We start from the raw sequence: 12,021 nt of genomic DNA on the forward strand, positions 1-12,021 counted from the left end.
AACGCTCATTACCTTGTTCTGTGAACAAGGTATTACTTATCCATTTCTTCACTTCAGTGTGCAAAGACTGCTGATTCTCTTTGGCTGTTACTCTTCTGCATGTTTGCAAAAAACCCTGCGTATGTTTAAGCAGCTTTTTTGCTGTTCATCTGCTATGGACATGTGGTTGCAATTACTGTAGCAAAGCTTTCGGTTCTGTCAACACTATAGATGTAGGCAGGTTTAAAAATTTTTTAAAAAAGAGGTCGAATAACATTGTTTAGTGCCTTTTTGAGTATGGAAATGAAAGTGGTTATAATCATGGATGGACTCTTAGACTTAACCCTTTCCTTTAATACAGCTGTATGCTTTTTTCCACCCCACTGTTAGGTACATTATAGTGGGATTTAATGGCAACTACATTTAAACATTCTTCAAATTATTCTTTTATAATTAGCAGGGTTTTACTGAACTGTCTTTACGCTTGGTATGCGTGTGAGTGTCCAGCAGACTGCTAACAAGACTGTGGATAGACTAGATCTCCTCTCTCTGTCCTGTGCTTTGCTCCAATCCAGGGAGAATCCTTCATCAGAGAATGCCTGAGGAACTAGGCTAAAGCTCCCATGGGAGACAGCTTTGAATGTGATGCCCCCCTAACTTTCTATTGACAACAAGACTTTTGCCTACAGTCAATGTGACTGCTGAGGTAGGGCAATGCAAGACCATGCAGTTGGGATTGCTGATGCATTTGTGTAGCCAGTGCAGTCTTTATGGTTTAACATGCTTTCAGGATCACTGTGTATCAGAGTAGGGAAGAGTATGAGCACTTCTTTGTGTGGTTTCTCAAAATATGTTCTAAAAGGACAAATTCCTGTAATTGCTCTGCAGAGCTGTCTTGTCTTCAGTATTTTCAATAAACAATATGGCATGATTATTTCCTTCTCCAGGAATGCTGAGAGCTTGGGACCTTGTGCTCTACAGCAGGCTTCTCTTGGTCCAAGTGATAAAGGATAATACCTTCAGGTATTTCAGTTAGATAGCTGTTAGTTTTTCTTCTCAGGAATGTGGAGGCATTGTCCTGTGTATCTGGTGTATCATAATCAAGTCTTTATATTCTGAAAGTGGTTGATGTGTATTAAACAAAACCTATTAGTAGCTATTTCTGTTGATGTTGGATAACAAGCAGGATTAAGAATAGACATTGGTTTTAAAGATTTGATGATCTCTGCTTGTTGACTTTCATTAGTGGTATGCTTCTGGTCAAGGTCAGGGCAGAAATGAACTTTCAGATTAGCTGAGTGAATCTTGGTTTCCATCTTATAGCTAGGAAAAAAAAATCAATGAACTTTCTTTCCTCATGCTACTTTATTTTCTGGTGGTAGTTAGACTAGAAGTTGAAATACTGCAAAAATATTTGGAGTATTTCCCGTAAGACAAAATTTCAGTTGTGGAAATGATTAGGGTTTCCTGCAGGTATAACTTCAATTGCTGAATTAAAATAAATAACAAAATATAATAAAATTCTCCTTTTTGGACTGTTCTTATCCCACCAGAACACCGTTTTGCTCAGTGTCACTGAGCAGACTGTCGCCTGCCTGGAGAAAAGCCTTGACATAAGTTCTATTTTAATAGGTTCTGCAAAAATACAAGTAGTTCTATTTTTTTTTTTCTATGTAGTTAAGTGATATTGTTATTAAAAACACAACAAACAGTCACCCCAGAAACACCTTCTTTACTTAAATCCTTAAAAATTAACAATTCAGTTTGTTCCTTAGCAGATGATTACACAAGTTTCTTGATAGGCCTGAACTGACTCTACAGTGCCAGCATCATATGCCATGGTGGCCTACGTTATGTTGAGTCATAATGGTTGCCAGAGCTAAAACTTGTTGTTTTCTTTCCTTAAAAAAAAAAAAAAAAAAAAAGCAAACAAAAAAACATGAAAAATACCTTATTTATCATGTTTTTTTATTACATCTTTATGCAGGTGGTCTCCATACCAGGAGACGAGCCTGATTGGGCAGGAGACTGGAGCCCCGAAGGGGAAACGGGCGTCTCCTACCCCTATTGGGAGGGTTGGCAGGTACAACATGTGGTGTTATGTGAGTCTATGGGAGCATCTGATCTTTTTTCCCCCCTCACAGCGTGGGAAAGTTTCCAGTTCCAAAGCACCAGTCTGGTCTCCGTGTGTGGCTTTCTCCATAAACGGTGGTGTGGAAGTGTAAAGCATGCAGCGCATGTAATTTAAATCTCGAGCATGTGCCAGATACTCTTATCATTCTCCAAGTGGACATGCATGGAAGAGCTTCGTAAAGGGGCTCTGTCTGGGCCTGTCTTCTAAATTTTGTTTTGCTTTTCATGTATTCTTTTTTTCTTTTGATGTAGAACTCCTTAAAGACTTCAACACGGCGAAAGAAGAGAACGTCCTTTAAAAGAAAAGCCAGCAAAAGAGGAAATGAAGTGGGTATTCAAGTGCTTTGGAAATCATGCTCCTTTTGTTTAAATGTCTAAACACAGACTTAAAAGTTTTTAGGCATTTTTTTTTTTCTTCTTTTTTTTCACGGAAGTGTTTAATATATTTTTCCCCTGGAAAATTCCATGCTATTGAATGTGTTGTTAGAAGAGATAAAACTTGTATGAGAAGTTTTATTTTCTGAGTTGATATTTTTCGAGAAACAGCGTACCAGACTCCAGAAGGACCATCACCTAATGAAAGAGTGTTCCCTTGGGATGTAAGAGACTCACCTCACACCCTTTTTTTCCACTAAGCAGAACAGGGGTGTGAAACTGAGGTTGTGAAATCCATGGTGAGTGCACTGATGCAAGGCTGTGGTCTGGTTTGAGGATATCTTCTTCAGGAGATCTCATATTAAAATTTGGCCACAGAGAGAGAAAACAGATTGTTGATCTATTGGTTTGATTTACCATGTGTCTTATAGAGGACTGTGCTTCCAGATCTTTCCTAGTGGATTAGTTATATAGACAAACAGCCTCATGGGAGAGGTGGAGGGAGACTCACCCTTGCATAGCCAGGGCTTTCTGGTTCAAATCCTTTCTATGGTGGGAGAACTGCAGACCAGAAAGTGGAATCTGTGTCTGTAAGAGCCCAGGACAGTGCCCTCTTACTGGGCTCTCAGGTGTCCTGCAAGGGTAAGGGAGTAGGGAGGTAAATAGTTTTCTCAGTGATATCTCATGTTGGATCTGTGGCATTTGTTCAAAGGTGGGAACGCAGCAAGGCCAAGAATTTGGGAGCAGATTATCTGCAAATAAGTGCTTATGCAACTTGGCTGTTGGAATTAATGCAATAAGTAGTTCATCTCATTCTATTTTCCTTTGGAAAAACTGTTTGTGTTAGAAATAACACTGTATCTGACACATAATTACTGTTGTGTGAATAATTGCAGGAAATAGGGTCAGAAATAATCTTGAAAGAATTTTGAAATAGTTGTGTGCTACTCTGAAATGATACTTTCCCCCTCTTATTTTATTCTGTTGTCTCAGCTGGATAAATTATTCTCAGCTGAGCACCACATTGACATGGCTGTACTGTTTCCAGTACCTGACGTAGTTTTGTCAGAGCTAGGTTGGGTCTTCTGTGTGTGCTATGCCAAGGAAACATACATCTCTTGTGCTAAAGCTGTTTCTTGCTTCTGTTTCTCAGGATAACAAAGGCCGGCCTTTTGTGATAAAGCCTATCTCCTCTCCACTCATGAAGCCACTGCTGGTTTTTGTCAATCCAAAAAGTGGAGGGAATCAGGTAAGAGTATCAGTTGGGTCTGAATCACAAAACTTAACAGCAAGGTTTCTGCAAATGAGACTAGTTCTTGGCCAGTCAGATAGGAAGGACTCTATGCCTGAACTGCAGCCCTCAGAAGGGGTCCTTGCTGTGGAATGGCCTTTCTGCTCCAGTGGAGTTGGATGACTGGAATGGGTACTTGAGTATTTGAGTGGTTGTACTCCTCCCTTCAGATTCTTGAGAGGAGTCTAATATGATAGTTTGGAGGTTTTCAGAAGATTTCATCTTTCCCACAGAAAATCTAGGTTTCCAGTGAAGTTTTAGGCTTACCTTTATCCAAAAAGTGGTTTCCTAGCTTTGCTAGGAAAGGCTGTTGAAATTACTGAATGTGGAATGACATAATTCCTATGGCATCTAAAAAAATCATTAGTGGTCTTGTACTGCACCATAGAGACCAAGTTTCAGTGACTAAAATGCAGCAGACTTCTTCCTTAGGATTCTTGGAATGAATACTTACCCAAGTGAATATTTTCCAGGTTCTGCCACTTTTTGAATATCAAATGATCTGAGGGCCTTTTAATAGAAAAGATTGATGTAAGATACAACAGAGGCCTATAGAGCATGGAGAGTAGCATAGGCACTGCTCATTTTCTCCTCTGTTAGAATTAGGGAGGATATAAAGTGAAACTGTTTAGACTGATTCCAAACAAAGGAAAAAGCTGGTCCTCCTCACAGTCTGTAGTTCAGCTGACAAACTCCTTGCAGTAGGATGTTGTGGATGCTAAACATTTAGACAGGCTGAAGGAGATACTTGGAAGTGAAAACCCTGAGGATTACTGAAGTCCAGTACCTCCCTCTGGTTCAAGAGTTCTATGAACTGCACACAGCTGAGACTGGAAGAATACTTGTGGCAAACATCGCACTTATTTTCTCTCTTCTTATACCTTTTCCTAGGTACTATGACTGCTAGTCTTGGTTCTTCACTTCAGGGAAGGTGTCAGGCAGAAGAGCCGTCCCTCAGAAGGGAGAACTATGGAAAATATGATGTGTACCCTCAGGCCATGTCTGAAAGGCATTCTTGAATTAGAGTACAAGCTCACCCCATAGAGTTCTTAGCTCTCTGCTGCTAGTAGGAGATCCTGCCACTGTGTGCCTGGGCAGAACACGAAGGAAGGAAATTGAGTGGAAATATGACCCCCAGAGACTGAGAAAACAGAAATTATAATAACCTTTAGGTGATGGGCTGGCCACACTGCGCTGAGTGATGGGGGCAGCTGTACCCCACAAAGTCCTTAACTCCTGCTGCTTTAGATGGCAGAGGTTACAATTATGAATGATCATTGTGGTGATGGTGGAGGCCTGAGCACTGTCATTGCTTGGATATTGGGCAGGACACTGTTCAGCATGATGGAGACTGGCTACAATCTTGTTCAACTTCTTGCTGTCATGGATGGCTGAGGGTGAGGTGGGATAACAGAGGTTTCTTCTTGTTGCAGGTGGTGAGAGGCAGGAGAACAGGTTGCTGTGGGAGATGAACCTTTGGTCTGACCCCAAATGCCTGTTCTTATGAACCATTAGTGATCTGTGTTGTTGAAATTAGTCTATATGCCTGCATGTGCACCTTGTCCAATTTGGTGGGTTGCTATTCTACAGAGCAGTCATTTGCTATGCCACTTTCTAGTTTGTCTTCTTGTTTTGTGTTTGCCTTATAAAGCACAGAAAAAAAGAAAAGCAGTTCAAATGTAGTGAATAATGCACACTTATTTGCAGTAATCATTAAACTACTCATAATTTCCCTTCCTTTGATTTTTCTTTCTTGCCAGGGCACCAAGGTTCTCCAAATGTTTATGTGGTATTTGAATCCACGCCAGGTCTTTGATCTCTCTCAGGAAGGGCCAAGAGATGCGTAAGTACTGGAGCCTTCATCACTGAGCACCCTATTTCTTGTCTGGTCAGGAAAGCAGGAGAAGATCTGCCTTGGCTAGATTAGTGACCGTGTGAGGCTTACATATCCAGGTTTTGGTAGCATGGGAAGGGCTGCTGTGGTGGCTTTTGTGACAAGAGGTCAGGAGCTGCCCCTGTGTCCAGACAGAGTCAGGTCCAGATGGCTCCAAGGCTTGCTGCAGATCCCAGTGCCTGACCATTCCCTAATGAATGAGCATTCCAGTGGGGTGAGGCTGCCTCCAGACTGCCACACATGGTAGCACTGTATGATTGTCCCTGCTTGCTGAGTAACTAACTCAGCTTATCCGGACAACAGTTGAAGTGTAAGCCTCTTCCAAGGGAGAGAGGACTCTCTTAAAGGGCTGATTCTTGCTGCCAAGGGTTAAGAAACCATCCTTCTGTGCTATTGGACATGGGGATACTGGCCTTACTTAACCATCTGTTCAGAACTACTTTCACAATTCGTAAGTATGTTTTGTATGTTTTTGTAAATATTGTTTCTATAAATATTTTACAGTAATAATGTAAAATCAAATATTTGCCTGTAGAAGAACAGTCCAAGTGTTTCCTATTCAAGGAACCCAGCCTTTTTATTTTCCTGCAGAAACACCTGCAATGCTGTTCTCTCATGATGTTTGGAAGCTTTAAGTTAGACATACATTTTTCAGTGCTGTATAATGGGGCAAAGGAAGGTTAGGTCCTCTGGTTACTTGGCTCTCTAGATGTGAATGTGTCCCTCCCTTCATTAGAAAATATTTCATTATGCCTTTTTGAAGGATACAACTGAAGGAGCAGGACTTCAAAGGGTACTTTTTCTGGTCTCTCCTGTTGGCATTTAGTTCACATATGCAGAGAAAGAACTCTATTACATATTCTTGCCTTCTGTGGTGTTAAAATACAGTCACTAGTTGAAGAAGCTGTCACATTATACAAGACTGAGGAATGGTAGCTCAACAAGTCATGATGAAGAACACTAAATATTGTTTTAAAACCTCAATATTTAAATTTGTTTGCTTTAGGGTAAGAGAAAAATGAAAGATTTTGACCTCTATGGAAGGAATGTGAAAATCTGGGAAGATGCTAAACTGATCAAACACTTGTCAGGAGGTGCTGCCTAAGATGGAGGAAGGCCCCATTTCACATCCTAGTGATTTTGCATTTCCACCTCCACTCAAATTCTTAGTAATGAATATTTGAAAGTGCAGTAAGTGGTGGGTTACACTGTCACTCAGCAAAATGCATAAAAAGTATCTGCATTACTGTTCTTACCTTTTTTCTCTCTCTTTTTCCCTTTTCCCTCCCTGGGCAGGCTGGAGCTGTACAGGAAAGTGCCAAACCTGAGGATCCTGGCATGTGGTGGGGATGGGACGGTAGGTGGCAGGGACCTGGCAGTCCCATGGTCTTGGATCAATGATTAAACTCTTCACAGTGGCAGGTTTCCCACCTCACACTGCCTGCTGAGGCATAGAGAGATAGCATACCTTACACTTGTGAAATCTAATATTTGTTTTTCAATTTTCTCTGTGGCCTGCCCTGTGTAGCTATGGGGCCAGATTTTCATGTCCAGAGCCATCTTTCCTTTATGCATAAAGATTTTATACAGCTTAAAAAAGGTAAAGACTAACTTTGCTGGTCTCCTCGCAACATTTACATTAGGTCTAGAAGGATCTAGAAGGTTAAGTTAGTATCTGGGAGCCATTAAATCTTAATTTCTTCTTCCTGCTAGATTCTGGTAGATCCAGGTTCAGTATTTTTCTTTACAACAGAATTTCTGTGTTCTTAGATAAGTGACTGGAGTCAGATCTTTAAAGGATTTGGGCACCTTCATTTGGAGAAAAACTCTGCAGCTCAGGGTCTGAAGGTCATGAGTGGTAATGGAGTTATTATAATTGCATTCTGTTTCCAGTACTTAAAAATATTTTAAATCTCAGTCTGTGCCACTGAGTGCTAAATACTGTTGAAAAACTGACCTTAATCTCTAGGGGGCTCAGTTCCCCAACATGTGTTTGATGGCAATTTTAACAATAAGTATGGTAAGGAAAATGCATTACTACTTGCAAGATAGAGTGATTGGACAGAACAGATCTATGTAGATCTTTAGGACATGGAGAGGTGGTTGGTTTACTTTGTAGAGAGCTGAATCCCCTCTCTTAATTCATCTCGGCTTGAATTTCTGGGGGAATTTTTTCAGCTTCTGTGTATTCTTTTAAAACCCCAGTGGCAGGGTTATTAATATCAATGCTTCCCCTGCAAGAGTGAAGAAAAAAATCAGTGATAAGACTGCTGTCTTTCTGGTACATGGGAAAGTAAGACATAACGGTTACTGCATGATGAACTTTCCTTAAGAAACATGCAAGGCATTGCTTTAGCAGAAGACACAAGCTGAGAAGAAGTGTTTTGATCTGTTTTCTTTCCCATCTGAGGAAGCCAGTGTTTTCATAGGGAGGAAAAATTAATCATGAAGACATTAAAAGAGAAAAGAATGCAGCTACATTGAGTCAGACCATCCTATTTCACTTTGCTGAAATTTGCAAGCGAGAGGTGGCAGCACCTTCTCATTAGTATGAGCAGCACTCCACTATTACATTTGCTGCTGCTCACTTTGAAGCAAATTAATATCTAGTTATTTCTAAAGCCATTACATCTAGAAATGAAAAATATGGCTCAAGTGGACTTAATGAATATGCAATGAGACCAGATGTTACCTCACATTATTGAGGTGAATCAGAACTTATTGTAACTTTTCCATTGTCACTGCTTGCTGTTACTTCCTGGGGCGGAAGTGGAAAGCTTTGCTTTCAAAGCAGTCAGGAGCTTTCTGTTTACAGGGAAATGATAGTCTGAATCATCCTGGATTGTGCAACAAATGTACAAGGTTTAGAAGTGACCTCAAGTTAAATAGCAGCGTTGTGCTTTCAAATTAGTAATTTGAAGTTTCTGTTCAGCTGTTAAAAGCATCTACAAAAGTGGTGGATGTTGTAATGTTACCTGTAGCAGGGGGAGGCTGAAGCACAGATGTGTGGATTAAGTCAGTGGCAATGACAACGGACTCTTTAAGAAGTCCTGGCCCTACGGATGTTATCTTGACTTTTTATTCTGTCTCCTGTTATCAGTGCAGAAGTATAGATATTTTGAAAGAGAGAGGATTGCTTACCTCTGAAAATCCATTTAAAAGACCTCAGTATTTTTGGAGACACCCAAGGTCATGAGAGCTGTAAGTAGTTGAGATGGCTGTTGTCAGACAATGAACTCAAACAGGGGATCACATCCCAGATGAATGCTTTAATAATTGGACAATTGGTTATGATAAATAGCTGTCTGATAAATGTCATTTGTGCAAAATTAAATTTATTTTCTAAGGAACTTGGAGAAAGAAATACCCTAGAATACTAAATAGCATGGTGGTTTCTGTATTTATCAGGCCACCCCCTCTGCAGTCCTTCAAACTGCAGCTATTTTTCCCCATGCCCATGTTATGCTGGGTGCCTTTTGTGAAGCTCCAGTGTTATCTTGGTTTGGGTTGAGAATCTATTTGAAACCACAGTAACATTGGTTGGGGGAAGAAAATTTCAGTCCAGCTGTAGTCAGGATTTTGATTTTCTGTCCTCTTTAAAAGCTCACATTTCCAGTAGAAACTGAATCTTTGAAAACTGGCAACAGGAAAAAAAAAATCTGTTAATTTTTTATTAATTCTTTATCTAAAAATGCAGCACAGGTTCTTCACAATCTTTTTTTTAAAGAGAGAAGTAGTTTAAGAAAGAGTCCTTTGTTTTTGTAGCAGGAATTTCAGTCACCAAAATTTGATAACGTCTTTAGCAACAATTCTTGCTCCCCTTTGAAAATTTCCATTTAATGAGAACAAAATAACTTACAGTAATTTGTTCCTTCTGGCTAGGTTTCTATTTGAAAGTTTTATGTAGTCCAGAAGAAAGGAGAAACAGTTCTCTGGAATAACTAATAGCTTAGGATACAAAAGAGACAGTTTCATTGTTCCAATCCAAAGCCTTCAACCCTGAGCCTTAGTCTGTCTTTTAGTCTAGTTTTTTATTATTTTATTAGATATGTATGTGTGTGTGTGTGTACCTATATATTGTATATATACAGGTATAATGTCTTGTACTGAGTGAAATAATTCAGCACTAAGGTCTGTTCTCTGGGAAAAAGAGACTTGTGAGCAAGTTCATGCTTGGCAGGACAAGTTCTGAGACACCATGCTGTTTTAATATGTCTCTCATTTTCTTTCATAACTGTTGTCAAAAGTTTAGTTCGTTTTACATAATGATAATTTAAAAAATTATCTTGAATTGTCCATATTATTCTTCATTCATTTTAAAATTTATTTTACTTGATCTTCTCTGTGAAAGAGAATATGATATTATCAAAATATGTCTTTGTCCTTTTACTATTCCTGACATTCTCTTAATTTTCCTTTTTATAGGTGGGCTGGATCCTATCCATCCTTGATGAGCTGCAACTCAGCCCCCCACCTCCTGTGGCTGTCCTTCCCCTTGGCACTGGGAATGACCTTGCTCGCACCCTCAACTGGGGTGGGGTAAGGACTGGCTGGGGCACCCTTACGTGGGGGTTCTCAACTTGCTGCTCAGATTTAGTTGTGTGGGGTGGAACTTCTTTTTTGGCTAAAATAGTAGGCAGGGCTGTGTCCAAGGTCTGCTTCACTCTGGCAGAATGGTTTGCTTCAATTTGCAGTCTGGGATTTTGAATTACTAATGATGTTGTTGCAAAAAAAGCGTACATAGATGTACCTGGTATTTCAGGCCAAGTAACAAGAACAGTAATCAGGCTTCTAATTTCAACAAAGTTTAAACTTTCTCTCTGTTTATCCTTTACTACAGCACTGAAGTTATTCCAGGAAAGGCAAATATACCTTGAATTCCTCTCCCTATGGCCTTACTTTGCCTGCCCTAGATTTGTGCACCCAAATAGTAGCTTGTTAAAATGCATGATCAAAAATTTATCGAGGGTCTTAGGTGTGTGTGAAAGGAGGGAAGTCTGTCAGGTAATTGGTGAGTAACTCAATTTGTTGTCACCATCTGTGGCTGATACTCTGGTCACTCTGCTGTCAGGGTTACACAGATGAGCCGGTGTCGAAGATCCTGTGCCATGTAGAAGATGGGACCATTGTCCAGCTGGACCGCTGGAATCTTCAGGTGGAGCGCAACCCTGATTTGCCCCAGGATGAGCTGGAGGACGGGGCACGTAAGGTTAGAGCCTGCTTTTTCCCATGGAAAATATAGAATGCTTATGAACATCTTTGGGTTACATTTTAAGGAGCATGGATGAGGAGTTCTGCAACTTTTTAATTTTTTATTTGCATCTCTCCCTGTGACTCTTTTCATGTGTCAGTGGTTCCAGAGTTGTGTGAAATGCATTTATTTGTTGTTTGAAACTCCCTGGCATTGAACATTTATGTCAAGGATTAAATCCTGGATAAAAATCCCTAGCGCTTCATCAGAAAGGTCATTGGTGTTTTTCTCTAGTTGCAGGAGTAGTAATCCTGTGACTACCATCCATTCCCCAATTAGACAAAACTAAAAACAGGATGTAAAATTTTATTCCTTAGGATTTTGCTAATGGGTACCAGATGTTTCCTACTTTACAGTAAGGTGTAGTGTATTTTTGTGTTTAACTTCTTTGTGTGTGGGTCTCCACATAATCTCCACTAGTGTATCTTGGTAGTTGAAGAATGGGAAAATTTTAGTGGGGAAATCACATAGTAATTTATCATTTGGACTGGTGATGTTGAAAATACTACAAAAATAGAAACCCCTCCCGATTCTGTGAACCATTTTCCTCTTCTCAGGGATAATTTCCAGCTTATCTATTGGATGCTACAGTTGTCTCTCTACAGCCCTGTTGGGTGTGTGTAACAATGAAAAGGCCAGATGTGTGCTTGCCTGCCTCATGCATCCTCAATAGGATTAGAGCTTCTTCTCTGGGACTTGGATTGCTCCTGGTTATATATGAAGTGAGAAGAACACAGCTGGAGTTTCATTTGCCATGCTGAGCTTGAAGAGCTAGCAAAACCTTTGAAAACCTTTGTGTTGGTGATATCTTAAGTGGTGCAGCCTTATGGGAAATCTAAATGACAACATAAGGAACCCTTTGATGTGTTAACAAAGACACATATATGATCATAAAGCACTGTAGGTCTCTTTGTGTTCTTTGGGCTCCTGTATCTGATCATTTTCCACAAGCCATTACTAACCTTCAGAGCAACCTTCTGCTTACATTTCTCTGATATTTTCCACTTTGTTCTTAGTAGGTTCTCATGATGAGCCAAGTTTTAATGCTTAAACGCTGGTGTGTTGAGAAGTGTTCCATTCATGTTGTTTTTATGTCTC

The 12,021-nt window shown here is 40.1% G+C and overlaps 1 protein-coding gene across 3 annotated transcripts in view; it reads left to right on the forward strand.

Moving 5' to 3' along the window:
- The window catches only part of DGKI (diacylglycerol kinase iota), a gene marked incomplete at both ends in the record, with an annotated part of 110,415 nt that overhangs the window by 12,960 nt on the left and 85,434 nt on the right, over nucleotides 1-12,021 (forward strand). For all 3 annotated transcript variants that reach the window (XM_082279600.1, XM_082279599.1, XM_082279598.1), the window contains 6 exons: nucleotides 2,365-2,451; nucleotides 3,641-3,736; nucleotides 5,539-5,621; nucleotides 6,969-7,029; nucleotides 10,098-10,211; nucleotides 10,744-10,881. In XM_082279600.1, the coding sequence (XP_082135726.1) occupies nucleotides 2,365-2,451; nucleotides 3,641-3,736; nucleotides 5,539-5,621; nucleotides 6,969-7,029; nucleotides 10,098-10,211; nucleotides 10,744-10,881 (579 nt within the window). The remainder of the gene's footprint in view (nucleotides 1-2,364; nucleotides 2,452-3,640; nucleotides 3,737-5,538; nucleotides 5,622-6,968; nucleotides 7,030-10,097; nucleotides 10,212-10,743; nucleotides 10,882-12,021) is intronic.

The sequence above is a fragment of the Coloeus monedula genome (assembly GCF_965178545.1).
Source record: "Coloeus monedula genome assembly, chromosome: 4".
NCBI classification, from domain to species: Eukaryota; Metazoa; Chordata; class Aves; order Passeriformes; family Corvidae; genus Coloeus; species Coloeus monedula.